Source organism: Fundulus heteroclitus, chromosome 21 (genome assembly GCF_011125445.2).
Source record: "Fundulus heteroclitus isolate FHET01 chromosome 21, MU-UCD_Fhet_4.1, whole genome shotgun sequence".
NCBI classification, from domain to species: Eukaryota; Metazoa; Chordata; class Actinopteri; order Cyprinodontiformes; family Fundulidae; genus Fundulus; species Fundulus heteroclitus.
Window position 1 is genome coordinate 20,829,396 of NC_046381.1, and position 22,972 is coordinate 20,852,367.

The following is a 22,972-nucleotide window of genomic DNA, read 5'->3' on the forward strand; positions in this document are numbered from 1 at the left end:
AAGGAAACCAATATGCTTAACGACAAATATATAGGTTTGGGTCTGTGTATCTATTCGACCCAATATGTATAATTCTGAACCCGTGTGTATTCGAGAAAATGTTGAAATGTGTCAAAATTAACATGTGACTCTTTGTTAGGGTCAATTCTGACATATGGCGCTTCTGATGAAGAGCAGCCAAGCCATTACACAGCAAGGGGTCACTTTCCCGTTGGAACGCCGAAACGGAATAATGGGGCGAAAATAAGCTTGATTTAAACACACATAGCCACGAGGAGAGCTGCAATATAACATCGGCTGGAGTTTTGAGAGCACAATTTCACGGTCCTTACTCCTCACGGCGATTGCGGCTTAAGTGCCATCCGAGAGCGTGTGTCTAATATACATGGTGATGAGTTGCTAAGGGGTTACAAGGCCCTTCCGCACAGCCAAATGGTTTCATCAAACAAACTTCATTGAGTTCAGAGTGGCAGCGTGCTTAAGACACTGCCCAAAGGAAATCAGCTGAACGTGACAAAAGATGATTCATTTGCAGAATTAACCAGAATTCACGAAAAGAAGACGTTCTTTACGGAAACGTGACACGCTCTGTGCCATAGTGGCCAGTAAGGACAAGAAATTGTGAGGCGTACGACTTTAACTGACCATGAGTCAAAGCTCCATTCATTTACAGATGAACTGTGATGGGCTTATTGGTACTTTGTCAGTTTTTTTTCTTCTTTTTCTGTGGCTTTCCCCTTTTCTTTTGAGCACAATGCAGAGAAATAAACTCACGACTGTGTGACTCCCACGTTCGTGAGTGAGGCAAAACCTATTAGCCTGTGAACGCATTGGATAATATTTAGGTCATGTTGTCTCGAACAGCTGTTGGCTTAGATTGCAGCCTGGGATTATACGGCACCACCGGCTTGGTCAGCGATCCATCTCCTGTCCTTTCCCCCCCCCCTCTCTGCTCTTATTCCCACCCTCCCACTTCAACCCAAATCTCTCGGTGAAGTCTCGACGTAGCAAAATAGACCTTCCTCTGAACTTGTGACGGCTGTTATGTCACACTGCGGTGGTTCAGGCTGGGGTTTAAACAGGGTGGCCTGATTCTACTGTAGTTGGACACAAACTGAGGGCTTTTGTCCAGGCTTTAAAACTCAAGGGGGGGACGAGGGATCCTCTTTTGGCGCCCCCTGCTGGTTTGTTTAGGTGGAAAGCATTTTCTTTGGATTAAGAAGGAGACACTCGATTTCAAACTTTTGTGCTGTTACAGCCACAAACGTGCAATTTTTTTTGTGGGACATCCAACGCAGCGCTGCGCATATATGCTTTTAAACCCATGGCGCATAAGAATGTGAAAGGTTTGGTAAGCTTAAGTATTCAAACCCCTCTTTTCTCTGATACTTCTAAATAAAATGAATAAAGTTATTCAGTGTCAGCATAAATGAAGCTGTTTTGTAAAGGTGTCAGAGATTCGTGCAAAAACAGCATCATCCTGTCCCGTTTCCAGTTGGCCAAGGCCACGGAAAGGAACGAGATTCAAAGTTTATCCAGGTCAAATGTTACGTTTAGTGAAAAAAAAGTAACATTACTCTGATCAGACTATCTACAAACTGAAGCAGGATGCTGGATTCGTCGTACTGCGGGGATTGGTGTTCTTCAATAGAGAAAGGGAAAGGGAAGCTGGTCAGAGTTGATGGGAAAACGGACCTCAGGATGGGGTGGAGGTTCACCTTTCAGCAGAACCAGCCCAAGCATACAGCCACAATATAACAGTAACAATGTTGAAAACAAGGCACATGCAATGTGCATTAGCATGGCCTAGTCAAAGTCCAGATGTAAATCCAATGAAGAGTCTGCGGTAAGACTTGTAACTTTTTACACAACATCCAAACCCACTCAACTTCAGCAATTTTAGAAAGATGGTCATACAATTGAGTCTCTAGATGTGCAAAGACACCGCAATAAATGACTGGAAGCTGCAAGTGCGGCGCAACGTAGCTCTACCAAACATTGTTTCATGGGGGCTGATTACATTGCAGAATGCAAGCCAAGATTTTACTTTTTAAAAAATAAGGAATCATGTATCCATTGCTTTCCTCTTCTCAAGTGTACACCACTTTGTGTTGTGAACATAAAATCCCAGATGAAGTTTGTGGTTGTAAACGGGCAAAATGAGGGGAAAAGTTCCTGTGGTGTGAATCATTTTGCAGGGAGCTAGGTTACTGTATGTTTCGAGTCTTTCAAATGAGCCGTCTTTGACCTGTTATTATAAAACAATCACTGTTCATTTAAATTAAATATGTCCCTCAATGTCCAATTATCAAGGACAATGTAAATACCCTCATCTAGTTTGGGTAAATATGCGATGATTACAGAAAACGCTGAAGATGAATATAAATCCACGGGGGTATAATCAAACAAAAGTGATGGGGAAATATTTAATTGTCAGAGTATCCGATAATATGCTTTACTTTTACAAAAAATGAATAGTAAATTCTGTTTATACCATCCTTAAATTTATAATTATTTAAAAGAAATTCCTCTTAGAAAAAGAAAATGCATTAATTACATCACACTGCTGAGGTTGGGAGGGTTGATTAATTACAGCGATGCAATCAGAGACGAAGTAGATCTTTCCTAATGAATTGCAGTATGAATAAATGATTGTCTTGCAGTGCAATCAGCATGGGGGGAAGAAAAAAAAAAGAAGTGGATCTAAAATTGAAAGAAATGCAAGCCGTGCGGAGAAAAAGCAAAGGACACTTGGATGAGCGCGGCCCTCTCACTCAAAAGAAAATCTTCCCCTCCGCGTCTTAGAAGATAAAAATCCGGCTTTGCAGCCTCTGAACGGCTGCGGCGCTCCAGGTGTCGCAAGCCCTGGCCCGAGGCCGGGGATATTATCGGTTCAGACGGTTCTGCTAAAACTGGAGCCAAAATGTCACCATAACTTTGACATTTTATCCCAGGTGCCTTATCAAAGTAACAAGCAAATTCGGGGGAATGGTTTATTTATTTATTTATTTTAAATCGCCTGATCCAACTGAATATATTTGCTTCCACCTCAGCCAGGGGAGTAAAGTGAAGCACTTGTGGACACTTTCCAGTCCAGAGAGGAGCAGCCTGGACCAGCTGAAGCCGGTTTTTTGATGATCCTGAGCAACACATGGCCAGCAGCTGGTGGCGTAGACTCTGGACTAATGTAATAAAGTGGCTCTAAATGAAAATGACTTGGAGCTGAGGCTAATTTGAATTGCACTTTAACTTTGTAGCTTTTTTTTTTTTTTTTTATAGCTTTTAGATCGTCGGAGGGAGGGAAAATGTGACATAGCCGGTTTTCTCTGCAGACACATTATCAGTGGCGGTTCTAGACCAAATTTACCAGGGGGGCCAAGGTGGGGCCAGTGTTTTTTCACAGGGGCACAGAACAAAAAAAATTAAAAACAATAAAATGGCAATATTTAACTGTGTAATAATATTAAGTGAGCCACTTGTGGCTCTGGAACTGTAGGTTTCAGACCCCTGATCTAGAAGTTGAAAACTTTGCCCCCTGCTCAATACGGCTAAAGCTAAACGTGAAACATCTGAAGTTTTATATTCTTTTTAGAGTAAAGCTGTATAGGTAACAAATAATATTGGTCAAAGTGACCAATCAGTTATGGTTTCTTTGCCATTGCAAATAATTATGAAAAGTTTATTTAACATCATGCTTTTAGTACAGGGGCCATAACAGGGGCCAGGGCCATTTCTACAGGGGCATGGGCCCCTGTTGGCCCCTGTCTAGAACCGCCCCTGCACATTATCAAACCATTTCACCAGAGAAAGATCTTACCCCTATTTGCACCGTTCAACCGTTTTTAAAAAAGTGATTCCCCATATTCTGAAATGCAGAGAACAAAAACTTTGCATCGCGCTGTCCTCGTCTGACTCTTTTCCTCCAGTAGGGAGTAACGGGGCCTGGCGGAGGATGAGACAGTCGAGGAGATTGCGTCTGCTTTATTGGGGAGTTTGGGGGTGCAGACTGAGGCTCGCCCCAGCTAAGCCTGCGACTGGCTGCTTTATTGGCCTAACGTAAGCTGACAGAACACCTGCTTGCAGATTCTTGTGTAAAGATGGATTACATGCACCAACACCTGGTGCACACTGTGTGTGTGTGTGTGTGTGTGTGTGGAGGGGGGGAAAAAAACAGCTCCGGGAGAGATGATTCTGTTTCATTTCACAGCGCCACCTGAGCCCTAATCCCCGAGTGCAGGGTGCCAATTCACCACAGGACGCCCTGATGCTCCGGGTGAGAAACCTGAAATGATACATCTACTAGGACTCGGCGCTGTCTCTCCCAAGGACAAAACGCTCCAACCTTATCCAGCATCTGGACTTTTCTTTTTTTTTTTTTTATGTGCTAAATGTTGTGAACTGGGCCTGAATTAAAGTTTCTTTTTTTTAATCCCATATTGCAGATAAATAAAAACAAGGAGGTCTCATTCAAGATATTCCAAACCTTTATTTACTACGACAACCACACCTACAACCCAAGTCCACTTCAATGACTCAAGATATTAACACCTAGAGTGATTCACTTAAAAAAAAAAGAAAGAAAAAAAGCACAGAACAAAAATGAAACCTCTTCAACTTAATTACATGAACGCATAATGATTCTTCGCGGTAAGACGGATTCTTCTCTCCTGGAAACCTGAACATTAGTGTTGCATCAGCTGACATGCTATAAGAAGATGAGTAATTAAGGAAAGTGGTGGCGATATGTTTTTTTTTTTTTTTTCCTGCTGCAGATATGAGAGAAAAAAAAAATCCCTATATTCCAGCCCAAACAAATGCGTTACATTCTTGGCAAACCCATGCATGGAATGTTGTGTGATTCACCTAATGTGAGCACATCGTTACCTTCACCCGACACTTAATGCCTCTATGTGACCAATCGCTCCTCTCACGCTTGGACCAAATACTTCTGTTTCCCAGAAGTAGTTGTCTTCAGGTTTTGTCACTTTTTTTTTTGGTATCATTTCCATTGCGCCACAGATAAAACGGATATTATTTGACAGCCTGGAATAGAGAGTTAAAACCCATTTCTAAAATAGAAAGCAATAGGTAAGTGGGAATAAAGTGAATGGCTTTGTCGTGGTCTGAAAGCTACTTATGCTAAGATATCAGAGATCATGCTTGTTATTATTTTTCCTAACACAGAAGCAGTATATAGCATCAATATAGACTTTTTTTTTTAACTGTACTTTTTCTTGCTGCTAAATTTAGCGATCTATTAAAGCATCTCGGATTATTTCTTGCATTAAAATGGCACAAAGGAAAAAAAAAACTGAACATTTGCACAATATTTGCACATGCTGATTGGTTAATACTGTCTATTATACAGTAATTAGACTTTCTGCGGTTCAGGTTTACCGTTGATTGCACTGGTAGACTGACAACAAGCCGATTTGAACGGATCTCTGCTGCTAAACTGCGACGACGACGCGCTGGAGAAATTGGTCTGCTCGACGGGGGGGTTTATTACAGGAAAAGTCTGGCGCGGAGGCTCGTCACACAAACCGGGTGTTGCTTTGCTTGGCCTGTCAGATAGGTCGGCTGTGATTGGCTGCTTTAGCTCACGGGGAGCTAAGCCTGCGATCGGTTTCCCTGCTGCTGGAAAAGCGCTGTTTATTTCAAGTTAAGACTGCGGAGCCATTGAACAATCGCTGTGCCAGAGAAGTCACGAAAGTGCAGGAACAGTAGTGCGGCGCCGACGCAGCGGGGGGGGGGGTGCCGGCGGGTTGGACAACAGTTGCACTGACATGTAGTAGCGTCGACTGCTGAAACATTTCTCAAACATGTAAAGCAAGAAGCAAACAAACAAAAACAAATTACTGGTATCATTAAGCAGAGGTCTGTGCCCCGGGTTGGGAACCATCTTCATCCTACGTGTTCCATTGGGAAGGCTGGCTGGTGGAGTAAAGCAGAGCTGCTGGAGCCCGCCGGCGCGCTCACTTGCGGGGCTGGTGGATGTGCTGGTTGATGTGCTGCGCGGGGGGCAGCTTGGGGACACCAGGCTGGGGCTTCTGGTGGGCCACCTGTGCGGCTGCAGGCGTGAAGTCCTTATCGCCCTGGGGGGGGGAACACAGTCGGTCAGTGACGCACTGAGATAGTAATAACCAGATGCGTGAAAGGTGTATAGCCACAAAAACAGTTTGATCATGATTAAATAAAGGTTACATACACCAAGCGTCCATCCTGTTGATGGTCCTTTTTGAGGCCAAATATAGCCCCACAGTGGGCGTGATGAGCAGATATAAACAAACGTGGCTACTACTATTACTAACAAAGTGAGCTAGAAACAAAGCATAAACCACCAAAATAACAACTAATACGCCAGCAGTATGTGATAATCTTTCATAAAAACATTGTATGCAACCAGAGTGAGCTACTGACTTACACGTTTTTAAAAAGTAAAATAAGTGTGGCTATGCACCTTCAAGCTTACAGTTTATAGAAACGTGTAAAGGCAAAAAAGGTGAAAGGAGTTCTTGCCACTCCTTGGGGTGGAAAGACATGTGTCTGAATACCTCTAGGGAGTTTTGTCTCGACCACAGAGACTCTGTTAAAGTGAAAGAGATTTAACGCAACTTTAATTCTCTACAGGAGTAGCGGGTACATCTCTCCAAAAGATGATGTGTGATAGTCTGTAAGAAAACAAAAGGAGCGCTGTTGGCCTCTTTAGCTGAAGGCCTCCCTCCATTAGTTTATACCAGTGCTTCTTAAATAGGTGGAGGGGGAAGGAACGCAAGAACAGCCTTTCCTTTTCCCTGTCCAGAAGATAGAGGCCTTCTAAATTATTCTAAATGTGACAACAGCACCCCCTGCTGTTTGGTCTGTACATGAGGTCAGTACTATGATGAATTCTATTAATAAACACCAAAAAAAAAGTACAAACTTAATGTAACTGAAGTTTGTCTTTGATATTAATGGCTTGATACCACTTTTGCCATAAGAGGTTCATAGCTAGTTAAAAGTTGACTGCAGGTACGAGTCGGGCTAAAAGCCATTTATATTGTTTTTAATATTCAAATTTTTAATCAAACGCCTGCAAACACTCAACTCATCTCACCTTTTTAGTAGACGTATGCCCTTCCTTTAATATTAAAAAAAGTGTGGCAATGTTGAAACATTCTTTGTTACAAACCATTGTTATGTTATACATAAACCTATACTGTATGTTCTACATTTTACAAGGGATTCTGGGTAATGTTCAGAAATGCGACTTTAATGCATTAAAACAGAAAACGAGAAAAGTAAAATTTTTGACCCATTTTGTTGGGGTGGAGTGAGTGAAAACCTTCCCTTCACCAAAAGGGGGGAGCAACAGAAAACTGGCTTAGACTGGTGTTCGTGACTCCACCAATGGCAGAGTAGAACAAAGCCATGACTGGTCAATAATTATTGACCAGTATTTGACACCAATCTCACTGCTTTTTAAACCAGGATTTGGAGTACACTTGGGTTAGATCAGATGTCATTCCCAGACCCAAGCTCTGACTACAGAGGTAAATGGAAAAACACCTCAGTTTAATCTGAGGTTGGACCTGTTTTGGTTGAATTTGCATGTTATCTAAGCCATTACAGGGCATTTGTTGGCCGGTACTATAAAGCTTGCAACTCCACATTACTCCAGACATTTTGAATTGAGAAAGCTTCCTCGATAGGAAGCAAAATGTCTTCAAACTTTGGAAAAGAGTCAGGTTGTTTTGTTTTTTAACTTTTTTGGAATGACCATGACCTGGATGACTGAGAATCTTCACCAGCATATTTTGGGTGTTATTGGAATTTCTCCTCTCGTTTGAATAAAAAGATGAACGGGCCTGAAAAACTTGGTTTTGGCAATTGGTTCCTTTTAGCTAAAGAATCACAGTTTATTTGTTCATATTTCTCATACATAGTGATTACGTCTATTTCTCCTTAGTAACACTAAAACTAGTTAAGGTACTTGCAGCTTGGTACCACAGCTCGAAATCTATAGACACGGATAGAGCAAGATGCAGTGTGAAAAATGTTTTATGGATGGATGAAAAATAACTAGGGCTTGCAATTTTTTTTTTCAAACAGTAAGTAACATAGAATCCGGCCTTCCGTCTCAAACTATGGGCGTCATGGTTTGGATGCTTTCTGTATGCATCAGGATCACAGCAGCTTTTGTCCTGCTGCTCGGAAACAATAAACTCAAAGTACACCAGAGGGCTTAACGGGAAAAGACTGAACTGAATCTCGATAAAAAAAAAAAAAAAAGATCATACCAGGTTAATAACGTTCAGAAGTCACTCTGTTAGTGAGCAGAGGCCAAATCTAATTATTTATCTTAATTTGAAATCAATGTCATGTATGAACTTGAACTGGCGAAGCAGTCCACGCGAGGAACCCACCCAGCCCGTCCAAATCTAAATTCAAGAACAGGAAAGGGTCAAATATGCTTTCCCTCACTCCCACCCCCCAATATAGACAGCATGGCTAAGCTCTCAGCAGGACACTTACACATAAAGCTCACATGAGAGCTGGCTTCAGTATTTTGGACGTCTCCAACTGTTATGTTAATGGTCTTAAAGGGCTCAAACCGACTCCATAAGACACCCATTTGCACTTTATTTCTAACCTTGGCAGCGGAGAACACTTATTGGCTATTACTGACATTAAATAAAATAAAAAAAAAACAGCGCTGTGCAAGACTTTGCATGTCAGTGAACTGCACTATTATAGACAAAACATCCCCTGCAGGAATGTGGAGGGTTCTTGAGAGGGTGCTTTGTTAAACGTCCTCCGTGTGTCAACATAAGCACTTATTTAGAGGTCTGCTTGCCAGCAGGCAGTAGGTGTGCCGTTTGACCCACTTTTAAATCTCTTCCCTAAAACACACACACACAACTCTGGCGGAGCTCCCCAAAGAGCACGAGGAGCACAATCTGCTCAGCAACTGCAACCTCTATTGTTTTGGAGTAAAGTTCCTGATTTGTTTTTCATCGAAGCAGGAACTTGATTGGTGATCGGGATTTCGGTTGGATTCAATTTTATTTATATAGCGCCAATTCACAACAGATGTCATCTCAAGGCGCTTTACAAAGTCAGATTCAATTAAATCATACAGACAGAATGGTCAAAAAGTTTCCTCTCTAAGGTAACCCAGCAGGTTTCATCAAGTCTTGACAAGCAGCATTCACTCCTCCTCCGAGAGTGTAGAGTCACAGTGGACAGTCGTCTGCATTGTCGACAGCTTTGCAGCAATCCCTCATACTGAGCATGCATGAGGCGACAGTGGAGAGGAAAACTCCCCTTTAACGGGGAGGAAAAACCTCCAGCAGAACCAGGCTCAGTGTGAACGGTCATCTGCCTCGACCCACTGGGGGTTAGAGAAGACAGAGCAGAGACACGTTTTCATGATTTCCTATGACACAGATTGAAGAAAAAGAGATGTAAGAAAACTGCAGAGATTTTAAACTTTCTGGCCAAAATGCTACCTTTGTTCCAGTCCTGTGTACTGCCATCACATGATATACATCTAAAAGTATTCTACCACTGCTGAACTTTTAATATTATTTTAATCAAACATCTGCAAACACTTAACTCTTCTCTGAGCCTTTTTAGTTGACATATGCCCTTCCTTTCATATGCAAGTGTTGGGTTTGGCCTACCAGTGTGGCGGTGCTGTAGTTTTACTCTGTAGGTGTTCACGTAGCGCTTCCCGTGAGTATGTGCAAGTTCTCCTTCAATTAGAGGTAAGACTGCGTTGACCACCGACTGCGCTTCTACTTTTGTCGGATGCTCAAAGCTTTCTTTTTAACTCTCTCTTAGCGGCTGATGCCGGGAAGTAGGTGGGAACAAAACAAATTAAACGCACCGAATGAATACAAATCTTTCAACTGGAAGGGATTTCAGTTAAAGTGTTTGAATGTATTAATATATATATATATATATATATATATATATATATATATATATATATATATATATATATATATATATATATATATATGAATAAGTGACAGAAACACATTTCCTGAACATTTCAGAGCTGTGCAACCCAAAGGGAAAAGACTCAGCATTCACACACACACGCATGGCGGCGGACCTTTCCAAACACGTACGCTGAAGTGTTTCACTTAGCTCCTAAAAGGCTTTCCTGGGGCTTTGTGCACGGCTAGCCAGCAGGTTTGATGGCAGCGATATGGGGCGAATGGGAAAGGCTCGGGGAGGATTGAGGGATAAATGGGATGCCTGCCACATTCTGATATCGCCGCGATCTCCCGCAAACAATCCGCCTTGGTCGGACGGAGGAGCGCGCGGAAGGCGGGGACCGGAGCCATCCTGGCTGTCAAGGACGCTCCCGCACAAAACGAAGCAATACAAACCTTTACCGTTAAAAAAGAAACAAACAGCAGCCAAACAATACAAACAAAGACTGGCTGAGTTGCTTTTTAAAGCGTGTTTACACCATGGGTAGGAGGAAGGCGGCAAGGTTTAACATTCACACTAAACGCCACTGCAGAAAACGGACGGATGGATGGATGGATGGCATTGCGGAAAACCAAAATGAACTTTGGGGTTTCTTCAAGAAAAGAAATTGGTGCTGTTAGAAGATTAGTGATCCCATCCCATCTTCATTTTATCACATTCTTTGCCCCATATAAACACTGATAATCTCTACACTTCCCTTAAAGCTCCTCCTTTTTCCCGTCACGATCCATCCAAAGCCTTTGGGCTTGCCTGGGTTCCTGTACAGCTCCTCCTGCATTAAAACTATCAGGTGAATGAAGCCCACAGAAAAGCCCACTGGCGATAAATGTGCATTTCATTCATTTCATTTTTGACCACATGGCATCTAATAGAGCTCAGACATTAAAAAGAAGAAGCCGAAGCTGCTGGCATGACGGCAAAAATATCAGATTCTTACAATTTTATAACCTTGATTAAAAATAAGGTTTAAGGAAAATTGACATTAACATACGACAGGATCTGACTGCATTAAAAAAAAGAAACTATTAGAATTTCTGCTGCTAAAATAATCTCAGATGTCGCTTCATATAGTTAAAATAACACTATTGATACATTTTTATTTTATTTTGATACATAGACTTACAAAAAGCAGAGTGAGCATGCTTATTGTGGAGAATGTTTTTTTTTGTCAGTCTGCTCTGACTAGACTAACCATTACAGCAAGCCAATATACGCTTGGATTTTTGCTGCTTTTTGCAACTAGAATTATTTTCAAAGCAGCCAAACGTGTCTTTTAGGTTTGGGGAAAGCATTTCAGCCCTTTTTCATGCGGCTGATCAAGAAAGCTACAGCAACAGGTAGGGGAGGGGCACTGCTGGATTTACCTTTTGCTGCATACAGCTGGTAAGGAATCCAGCCAGCAGTATCTCTTTAAAAACTGCTTTAAGCTGCAGAAAGGGTGTGAAGGGAAAGTCTTAGCGGTTAAACTGGTCCAAGCCTACACAGAACCATCTTTTAAAGTCCACAAACGTCTGTAACCGTGTCCGGTTTCATCCACAGCACCAGGTTAGACTGACACTGGGCCACTGATAATGATCTGCGCTAATACATATTTCTGTCCTGGTCTCCAATAGTCTCTCTTTACTCAAAGTGCAAACTCTCTCCTCCTTGTCCATCACCCTGAGTCTCCCGTTGCTCTTTGAGGCAGCCGTCAGATTCTCATCCTTGAACCTGTAAAGTCAGGTATTATCAGCATGTTCAACCCAGATGTAAGAAAATCCACATTTATCCAAATAGTTCCTGACATGATATCCACAGCGACCTACCAAGTCTAATATTTTCAGCCGGTAAACTATTAGATATTCTGTTAATGCTTCTCGTTTACCGCTAAAAAGCGCTGCAAAGTAGGCCAATCCCCGTTTTTCCAACATCCATACATAGCAGGAATCGTGCAAGCTTTAAAATATAATTTAAAAAGTTTCATCGCAATTCCTGATCCTAACACCTTACATGTTGATGATTTTAAACAGGAGTCACTGCTCAGTAAAAGTCTCTTCCAATCATTTTTGCTCACCGTGAACATCTCTTTACCTCCTTTATGTAAATTAAACCCAAATGCTGTCAGATTAAATTTTGGCGCTTTTGTTGTCACAGTCTTACCTTTGTCACGACTCCGGAAACAATCACAGGGGCCTTTGGAGGACTGAAAAGCAGAAGAAGAAGAGAGATTTTATTAATGAAAGTGCTTTCAGAAGGAGGACATATAGGTTTGAAGGTTCCAGGAAAAAAAAAAAAAAAAAAAAAAAAAACGATCCAAACACTAGCGGGCCCATCGGCTGGATGCAGAAAACCCCACAGTGACGCGGTGCCAAAACACGGACATCCCAAGCTGTCAAAACACCTGCAGTTTCACCCTCTCTGGCAGCACACACACACACACACACTCAGACACACACACACACACACAGCGGATGGACCTGCCAGCAGCTTAAATAGCCCCCATTCATTCTGGCCAAACACTGCTTCTCACAGGCTGCAGACGGAGAGCAGGACAGGAGAAGCAGTGGAAGACCAACGGCATCGGCGGGGAAGGAGAATTAAGCCGGTGGACGGTGATGGAAGGGGGCGGAGGATCGAAGACGAACAGTCAGGGAAGGAAAGAAGGGATGTGAAGGGGGTAAACGCGGGTCGGGGGCAGATGCAGGAGGCAGCAGAGAGGACAGGGAGAGGGCAGGGAGGACGGCGAGCCAAATGCTTTTATAATAACTGGCCGTCAGGAGATGGAACAGGCTGAAGGGGCGGGTGGGGCGGCGTTCGCTCGCACACACACACACACACACACACACACACACACACACACACACACACACACACCGAGGGAAAGGATGGAGGCCGGGAAAAAGATGAGGAAGAGGAAGGCGGAACCTGGAGTGAGTATCGACCTTGGCGTGACAAACGAGCGCAGTTTGCCGTTACGGCAGCCACCTTCAAAACTCCACTCAAAGACATTAAGTACTGCAGCAAACATCTGCAACAAATGTTTTGCCTATTAACATCATCGTTCTGTAAAAAAAAAAAAAAAAAAAAAAAAAGCTTCAACATCTCTGACTCTCAGGCATCTGCTGTGGAATCAACTTCTTTAAAATCACTCTGTATTTCTTGTACGGTTAAGCGTTTTCCTCATATTGGTCTAGCGTGGATCCCTGCAATTAAAGTCTTTGCACAGAAAGAAACTCAAAAAAAAAAAAACACGTCTCATGGTACTTGTCTTAATGAGAATATTTACCTCCTGGTATAAAAACGGAATCCTTGCATATGCTTGAATTTCACAAACCTTGCGCTGGCTTGACACTCAAAAGCTAACGTTGAGAGTCTCTCCATTAGCAAGTCAATTAACTAACTACACGGCGTTTCAGCAGGTCGAGTGTTCCCTTAGCCTGCTGGGCGTTGAGCGCGTAAAATAAAAATCCCAGGTTGGAACGTTTTTAGGCTAAGGCAGCTACATCAGCCGCTGCCGGAAAAATAAGCGCACATTTGCCAATTTACTCTGTTTATGCGAACAAACGTGTCGGCGGGGGCAAAAGGAACATGCTCGCATTGCAGATGTGACAGCCGAGTGAAAAAGGCGGTATTTTCACACCGATCAAGGTGTAAGGAGACAATCTCAACTGCGGTACATTGTCCGGAAAGCCTGAAAACAAGCCAGAGAAGCAGTGGGTGCGTACTTGAAACTATATTTGGGGAATAAAAATTTCAAATAATGCTTTCCAGTTCTTTTTCACTTCCTTACTGAGTCAATATGATACAAAGGATACCAGGGAGGGAGAAGGCAGGCAGAGAAAGTTGCAGTGACCGCAACCTCTGCTGTGGGTTTGTGATCCCAGGGAGACGTGGCAGCTTTTCTAAAAAAAAAAAAGGGTGCCAGCCTGCAGGGGGCAGCAGAGAGCCGTGCAGTATCCATTAGGAGTTGCACTGTCACAGTGGATGAGGACGAGTTTACGACAAAAGAAGAAAAAAAAGAAAAGAAAAAAGAGAGAGAGCTACACAAAGCAAATCTAAAGCAACAAGACAAAAAAAAAAAAAAAAAAAAAAAAAAAAAAAAAAAAAAAAAAAAAAAAAAAAAAGGTAAAATGATCACCGGTTTATTTGTTAGGCATTCATCTCCCTCTGCTCTTAGCTCTCAGAGCCCCACCCACCCCTCCCCATCTCTCTCTGCTTCAGCAGAGCAGGAAGTTTGTTGCCGTGGGCGAGGTGATGGTTGCCCTGGAAACAGATGCCTGTTGCTTGTCCTCCTTTCTCTTCTCCTCCCCCCCCCCCCACCCCCCTGCCACTTTTCTTTCCCCAAACCAAACATTGTACCATAGCTGCTGCATGCCGTGCAGGCCTGCTTTTTGTTCTTCAGAGTCCAAAAGCACAGGATAGAAAAAAAAAAAACACCAGATTGCAATCCGTTTGCCCCCGAACGAACGACACCAGATTTGTCTGATTAGCTCTTGGGCCTCGTCTCTAGTCTACAGGCAAAACTGTACAGGAAAGTGAAGAGGCGCTTTGGCAGCAGATCTACCGCTGCCGTATTTGAGGAACAAATTCAGCTGACAGCCAGTAAGCAGGCTACCTCTCCTGGGTCTCCAGTATGCGTTTCCCCGCGCCTCTTTAACCCATCTCCTCCATCACTTACCTGCCGTGTTTATCTCTACCGTATTTTCACGCCGCTCCCTGTGCCATCATAATAATCCTCCCCCTCACCTTAATCCCTCATCTAGCCGCCGCTCCCTCTGCGGCCTGTCCGTCCGTCTCGGTTAGATTGGTTACAGCAGGTGTTCCCCTGACTACGCCGCCTCGCTGGCAGCTTTCAGCGCAGAATTTACAGTACAGCCACCTGCTAGGAGCCCCCCCCCCCCTCACTGATCAGTGCATTACAGAGACGTTGCACATGTGTTTCAATGACCGAGATGACAGGCAAAGTGGTGAATTTATGTGAATTTATGTTTCCGACAGGTCATTTTCAGTTAAAAATCTAATTTTTTTGTCTTTTTTTTTTTAAAATCAATAAGAGGTTATCAGGGAAATAGATGCGTAAGAAGGAGCCTCCCCTGTGATTATGACCCACTGCATATTTAATTTATCTACGCGGCTCAGGGAGGGGTGTCTCTCCTGGGCTGGGAGCTCTGAGCAGATCTGCTAGGAGGAAATTAAAAAAGGCAGAAGCTGAGCTGGCTGCGTTCACCGACAGCCCCGCTAAAGGTGAGGAGACGTTCTTAAAATGGATCGATCTCTCGTGGCAGCAGAATATTCTCACAATAAATACTGAGAAACAAAAAAATCAACCTTTGATTTGTGTCATTTAGTCCCTACCAAATAAATGTAGCTGGAGTTTCTACCAACTCCTTATTAGTAATTCACGACTTTCTGTTACCCTGGGGTATAAATATGTTGTTGTTTTAGGCATGTTACTAATTTACCCTACTATTCTTATTTTTTGTTTTGTTTTATATTTTTACCTTTGTGTGTATCAACATGCATCCATTTGTGTTTCACTTTGCAGCTGGGACCTGTGAGTTTCCTCACTGAGGGACGATAAAAGCTCATTCCTATTCTATTCTTTTCCACTCAGCAAAAATATAAGCGCAACACTTTTGGTTTTGCTCCCATTTTTTATGAGATGAACTCAGATCTAAAACTTTTTCCACATACACATAATCACCATTTTCCATTGAGCATGTTTTGGGTGCTCTGGATTGGCGTATACGACAGTGTGTACCAGTTCCTGCCAATATCCAGAAACTACGCACAGCCATCGGAGAGGAGTGGACCAACATTCCACAGACAACCTGATCAGCTCTATGCAAAGGAGATGTGTTGCACTGCGTGAGGCAAATGGTGGTCACACCAGATACTGAGTCCCCAGATCGCCAGCAAACCCAAATAAAACAAAACTGCACCTTTCAGAGTGGCCTTTTATTGTGGGCAGTCTAAGGCACACCTGTGCACTAATCATGGTGCTTAATCAGCATCTTGATATGGCACGCCTGTGAGGTGGGATGGATTATCTCAGCAAAGGAGAAGTGCTCATTGTCACAGATTTAGACTGGTTGGTGAACAATATTTGAGGGAAATGGTGATATTGTGTATGTGGAAAAAGTTTTAGATCTTAGAGTTCATCTCATAAAAAATGGGAGCAAAACCAAAAGTGTTGTGCTTATATTTTTGCTGAGTGGAAAAGAATAGAATAAGAATGAGCTTTTATCGTCCCTCAGTGAGGAAACTCACGGGTCCCAGCTGCAAAGTGAAACACAAATGGATGCATGTCGATACACACAAAGGTAAAAATATAAAACAAAAACAAAAAATAAGAATAGTAGGGTAAATTAGTAACACGCAAAAAAAGTTTATATTTTTGTTGAGTATAGATGCCAACTATATGACAACTGGTTGTTTGAGAGAGATGCTGGGGGGAAAAAAAAGGTAAAAGTGGAGTTTTTAGAGAGTACAGGGTCTTTGACTGGTACTTTGTGCTGTGGTTTAGCTGCGACACGGGCCGAATATTACGCCAACAACACTGCTGGTGGGTGTGGCATACAGCAAAAGGACGAATATGAAAGCACCTCGTGCCCACTGTTGTGTGTAGCTATGGGTTTTGTGATGGTAAGGGAGCGTTCTTCTTCCAAAAGCCAAGGCAGCCTTGTAAGAAAGCATGTCAACACAAACTCTACGAGAACATTTAGATTTAAAAAAAAAAAAAGTCTAATGGACCAAATACACACACAAAAAAAACTGTCTTCCATGGCCGTAGCAGTCCACAGGCGTAAATCCTGTAGAAAACTCAGGAGAGGAGAACACAGGAGAAGAACCAGGGTTCTGGAGCATCTAGATAAATTATGGAGGAGGTCTTAGATTGCTCTCTTTGTATGCGTCTACCTTACAAAATGTTAGAGATTACCAAGCGCTGTCCTGAAGGCCGTGCGATGTTTCATTGGCTACTTCTATTACTTTGCAATCACAGAACATCGTCACCACTCTCCAGGAGATTTTGCACGTCAGCCACTAAAGATATACACCAGGCATGGACGTTAGGAGCAGTTGGAGTCCACCTGTTTAGCTAAATACACAGCTCAGAAACTGTAAAGGAACACTTTACTTTGAAAACACACCAGATCTTGATAAAAAAAAAAAAAAAAAAAACATCCTGTTGGAGAGCCATGCTGATGTGGAATGAGTAATGTGTTAGGAATGTTTTCATCATCAGAAAGAGGTCAGGCATCACCATGCACCAGGAGGAACTCAGAGCCGACTGCGCCAGCTAAAGGTCTAACAATGGATCAAACGGATTTCCTCCCGATACGTAAATGGCAGCTTCTCCATATCTGTCACTGGAGCTCAGGGTGAGCCGGCTCTCATCTGGGGAAAGAACAGGGCGTCGGAGCCGAACCTGCAATTTCCTGTGCTCTCTGCCAAATGCCAGTCGACCTCCGTGGTGCTGGACGGTGAGATCAGAGCCCACTAGAGGATGCAGGTCCTCAGGCCACCCTCATGAAGTCTGTTTCTAATGGTTTGGTCAGAGACATCCACTCCAGTGGCCCCTGGAGGTCATTTTCAAGGGCCCTGGTAGTACTTCTCCTGCTCCTCCTTGCACAAAGGAGCAGATAGCGGTCCTGCTGATGGGTTAAGGACCTCCGACAGTCCTGTCCAGCTCTCCTAGAGTGACTGGCTGTCTCCTGGAGTCTCCTCCATGCTCTTGACACTGTGCTGGGAGACACAGCAAACCTTCTGGCAATGCTGCTATTGACAGGCCATTCTGGTGGAGTTGGACTGCCTGTGCGACCTCTGCAGGGGTCCAGGTATCGCCTCCTAGCTACCAGTAGTGACCATGACCCTAATCGGAACAATCGGAAAAATTGTGACATTTTGTACATATAACCATAGCAACTGAAACGTGTGTGGGACTCTGGTGAGTTACTTCACAATGACAAGACAAAAAAAAAAAAAAAGAAGCTATTTCCCAGGTCTACTTGTCTTTAAGCCTGATTCCATTATAAAGGGGAAAGAGATATAAAAAATTTTTTAAAAAGCAAATTCATAGAGTTTCCAGCTTTTCACCCACTGTATAGACAAGCATGCATTCATGCTTAATCGTCTTAACAGTTCAATACATAAAAAAATTGGAATAAAACAACCAGAAAACCCAACAATTTCCCTCATTTTCAGCTCCTTCTTTTGGATAAATTTAAGCTAATATTTTGAAAGCCGACCTGTAGAAACTGAAAATTATAAGAAACGGCAGACGGCCGTTTTCGACAAGCTCCGTGCGACTTCATGCCCTGTGAAGCGGCATCTCAAAATAAGGAAGTACATATTTATAGGAGTGGAAAAGCAGCCACACCCTGAACTGAGTCAGCTCCCTTCTGCAAATTTCTGCCGGCAAACTTTTTTCTTTACCAGGCCGGTAAAAAAAAAAAAACAGAAACCAACTGTGCCGGTTTGATTCTCCCTCTCTACTCAGGTACATTTTTTAATCCGACATCCATTTCTCGCTGCTGGTCATGCCTGCTACAAAGAAAATCTGGAATACCGACCTTCCCTACATCCCTGTGCTACAGGAGAGAAAAAAAAACATGTGCGGTGGCTTAAGAACACGTCAGGCTGGCTCTGTGAAGTGCAGCCCCAGAAGATGTCACAACAGTTGGCAGCGTTCTCGAGCCGCGCTCTCCGCTGCGCACCGCTTGTCACTCGCCATTTATCGTCACTCATTAACGCGCGCAGACACCACAAACACGCTGTGCGAAAGGCAGCACCTGTACCAATGTCCACAGAGCTGACGCCGTGCCTCGTCAAGTTGACTAAAGTCCACACAGGAGGAGTTCTGGGGGGGGATCAGAGGGGGCCCTTCTCGACCGGACGCCCAGAACAGAACGGGGACGGATTCGCCGTGATCTATAGCATCGCAGGCCGAGGCCGTCCGAGGCCAACGGCGGCGGCTGCCGAACGGGCTGCTGGTGTTTATGCAGTAATTACGCTGTAATCACGTTGTTTACTGAATTAGCAGGCAAATGAGCAAAAGGAAAAACAAGTCCTGGAGCGGAACGCGTGCAGCCCCGCTTATAGAAAAGAGAAAGCAGCTAAATAGCTCGGTAGCAATTACAGGCCCCGTGTTTGATTAGCAACGTACAAAGCACCACTTTTACACCTTGCTTGAGTGTGTTCTCAGTCGACCTGTTCCACATTCACCAACAGGAAACAGTTTTCTCATCAGCGGGAAACTGCAGATATGTGGATGTTTTACATTGCTTTACGGCTGTGTTATGGGCAGCCCTCGCTATATCCCCCTCGTTGTTTTCTCTTTATTTTGCATCTTACAGTACTTTTTTTGTTCTGTTCCTGCACTTATTTTGCATGCATTTCCTATTTCCAACTGGCTGTTTGGAGTTTGTTCTTATAGAACGTTTTTTTTGGTGTTATTTTTGACCACTTTTGGAAAAGTCAACATGGAAAAGTCAACATTAAACACGATAAAAAAAAAACTCCCTATCTATTGTGATTCTCAAGGTTTATTATGCAAAGCCTAAATGGAGATAAAGGTCACTTTAATGATTCCTGGCATCAGAAAATGTTTGTGGAAACGGCAACTTACAAAAGCGTCCTCTATGCTGGAGAAAAAAAAAATGAGAAGAGAGGTTTCTCCATTCTATAGCGAATTATACAAACGGTTTCTAACGCTGTGAACTCTCAGAGGGATCAGAGGAAAAACTGTTGCCAATTTATCAGCAGGGTCATTAGATACTGCATGTCCCTTTAGTGACGTGCAGAGTGGCGGCAACCTTTGTGAACAGCGATTTATTTTTTTCATGAAGGTCAGGGCTGGCAGCACCTCTGAACGAGGTGAAACACACACCCTGGTATTCCTCTGCCTTTTGCCGCGTAATCAACAACAAAAGGTTGTCGGCGGAATCGAACGTTCTGTTGTAGCATTTTCTTGTAGCCTAAACGCAGCTTTTAAAACGTAAAGCTGTTATACGTGCAGTTTGTGGAAATACATTGTTCCGAAAGAGGCATCGATAAGTCAGAAAAAGCTCTTGAAAAGCCTCGCGGTCCGGTCCGGCCCGGCCACGTTACCTGGTGCTGACGTACTCCTCCTCATCTTCCTCTTTCTGAGGCGGCTCTGGCACAGGAGTCGGCTGATGTTTCTGCACTATCCTCATCCCTCCTGCTTTCACTGCAACACAAGCATGCACCAAAAAAAGAAAAAAGGATGTGCCGTCAGCGGGTCTATGAATAATGCGTGCGTCTGTCTGTGTGTCTTGCATTTATTAATATCAACACACGTCCTAGTCAAAGCACTGAATTTAGAGGAGTTTTTCAAAGAAGCGGTAAAAGCGTGTTTCTAATTGCTTTACGAGCCGGCTTCAATCGGTTCATTAAATTCCAGCGTTGTCGTTTTGCGCCTTAAAAGTTTTAGTTTTGAGAATTAGCAAGAAAAAAATACATATATTTAAAGCAAAAAACTATATATCAATAAAAATATATCAATAAAATATTAAAAAGTAGTTTCTGCGGGTGTCGCTCGTGCTACTGCGGGTTTTAGCGTTGAGAATTCTCGTCGACAACATAGACATACCTCGAATGTCTTTCAAAACATATGTTGCTTATTTCTGCAGTTTTAAGTTTAGATTTTTTTCTTTTTTTTAAAAAAAATAAAAAAAAGCTCTTAAGAAAACAAGAAACATTTTCTAAGTGAAGGAAATACTTCACAATTTCAAGTATCTATATTGCAAAAAATCTACTTGCAACAAGAGAACATGTTCAATCATCCGCCAGGATTAAATTATTGGACTTATCTGTATCATAAGAAAATTTTAGAACAGAATTTTGTTTTTATTGTAAATACGTATACATACATGATGTACACACCTCCAGCCGGTTCTTTAACTGTACTTACAGACGTTAATTTTTCCATTACTTTAACATACACACATTGTTTTTTTTGGATCTGTGATGTTGTGGGTTCGATACATTTTTATATTAGTTACCCCATAGGGTTCATGAAAAAGGTTATTACTATCCCTTCTAAATGCAAGGATGCAACTTTAGCATCATCCAAAAGCTGTTGGCTGTCTGAAGACCGATCAAAACTAAAACACCCAGAAGTATATATATATATATATATATATATATATATATATATATATATATAAATAAAGCAGAACAGCTGCAGCACACGTCGCCCTTTAAACTTTTTAAGACGATCATGTTTAAAGCTTCGCACCACATTATTGCCACAGTTTATGAAAAGACACTGCGACATGGATGTCCTTCATGGCGCACCCAGTGATCACAGATCGGGTCCGAGGGCCATCCTTTATCTCTCTGTGCCTTCGGTCAGCGCTGCTGCTGCTGCTGCTGCTGGGGCCCACTGCCACGCTGCTCTTGTCCACGTATGCTTAACCGATTGTTTGTTTTGGGGCTATTTTCTTTTTTTCCCCTCCCCGCCAGCGTACCCTGCAGCCACATCCTTACAGCACGGCAACGTGAAGCCATACAACGGCGTGCACTGATTAGCCTCCTCGTTTAATGGCTCCATTCGGAGTTATCCCTGCGAGACATTAGGCCAATCAGGAAGTAGCGGGGAAATGTGCAAAAAAACAGGGGAAATACGGCAGATCATCGCAGCTCGCAGTCCGGACTCGCAGAGGAGCTGGGATCCGGCAGCCCATCGACTGCGTGCATAACACTCTGGGAATCATGTGATTCTGGGTACGCAGAAACACGGGCCCTCGGGTCTATACGGAGCGTTTGCAGAAAAGCAGCCCAACCAGACGGGGAAGTTTACCTGCAGGGAGATGTCCGCCTTTGGTTTCCACCTTCTCCTTGGGAGGCGACGACATGCCTGCTTCTACGTGCTGTCTGCCGCGAGCAGAGGCCGAACCGAACCGAACCGAACCGTCCAACAAAGCAGACCGCTGCTTTATTCTGCCTCAAAGTGTGCACTACTCCTCAGTCTGGATCGTCAACGTGGCTTTTTCCTGAGCATTGTTTGGAAATGATGCGCGGTGACGTCATTTGGTGGCCGTAGAAAAGCGTCGTGACGTGTGGCCGTACGTGCCGGCGAAAGATTAACAGAGTGAGGCGCTCTTCCAAAAAGGCAACTTTTTTTTCTATTCAAGAAAAATTAGGAGTCAGTTTCAAAATCCCTAAACAAATCCCGAAAAAAAAATTCTGGACGGATTTAACTCAGTGTTATTGACAGATTTGACTGTTGTGGCCAAAATGTTTCAAATTCATGTTGTTGTTTTTTCATCTTGGCATTTAATTATCCTACTAAAGTATCCAGTTATTAATACAATATTTTATTATCTCTGGCAAGATCCATGTAAATGAAGTAGCCACAAAGAATGACTTTATCTTGTGTAAAAATAACTATTTTTACTATTTTTTTTGTTGTTGTTAATAATAAACTCATATTTGGCTTTATTAGCTATTACTGTAGTACAATGCTTTTAAAAGTTTTCATACACCTTGAATTTTTTTCATATTTCCTTACATTGCATTCTTTTTGCGGCTTTATCCGCTAGGCCAGGGGTTCCCAATATGGAGGTTGTGGGGGTCACAAGAGGCTCCAACTGATGATCCAAAATTCCAGACTTTACAAAGTAAGAGATATACTTGATTTAATATAGCAAATGTATGCCTTTAATCATGGAAAAACAAATTCTGAATTTGAAAAAAGAAATGTGACTTTTCAATCCTCTGTGGCAATATCTAAAATATCTATATTACAATTTTTCTATTTTTAATTACAAGAATTAAGTCATAATATCAGGTGTACAAGAATAAAGAACATTACGAGAATATAGTCAGTCATTTGCACAATTGTTTCAAAGTCCTTACACCAATTTTTTTTTAATATTTCCTTATTTGTGAAATCAATGCCAAAGTATAACTTTGCAAGATGCTCAACATACCTTGTTCTAACACAGGCGAAAGACTGAACTTTTTGTTAGAGTTCTCATAG

The 22,972-nt window shown here is 42.8% G+C and overlaps 1 protein-coding gene across 1 annotated transcript; it reads right to left on the reverse strand.

Annotated features, from left to right (window-relative positions):
• Nucleotides 1-4,466: 4,466 nt before the first annotated feature.
• LOC105927248 (death-associated protein) lies at nucleotides 4,467-22,000 on the reverse strand. Its single transcript, XM_012863918.3, has 4 exons — nucleotides 21,791-22,000; nucleotides 20,077-20,176; nucleotides 12,127-12,169; nucleotides 4,467-6,095 (listed from the first exon to the last, which is right to left on the reverse strand). The coding sequence occupies exons 1-4, from the start codon at nucleotides 21,843-21,845 to the stop codon at nucleotides 5,976-5,978; spliced, it is 318 nt and encodes a 105-aa protein (XP_012719372.2). The 5' UTR covers nucleotides 21,846-22,000; the 3' UTR covers nucleotides 4,467-5,975.
• Between the last annotated feature and the right edge of the window lie 972 nt (nucleotides 22,001-22,972).

Bases quoted from the DNA above. Each gene is read 5' to 3' on its own strand.
- LOC105927248 (XM_012863918.3), bottom strand. From the start codon at position 21,845: ATGTCGTCGCCTCCCAAGGAGAAGGTGGAAACCAAAGGCGGACATCTC. The intron at 12,170-20,076 runs GTAACGTGGCCG...TCTGCTTTTCAG, and splicing joins GAGGAGTACGTCAGCACCAG to TCCTCCAAAGGCCCCTGTGA. The intron at 6,096-12,126 runs GTAAGACTGTGA...TCCCCCCCCCAG, and splicing joins TTTCCGGAGTCGTGACAAAG to GGCGATAAGGACTTCACGCC.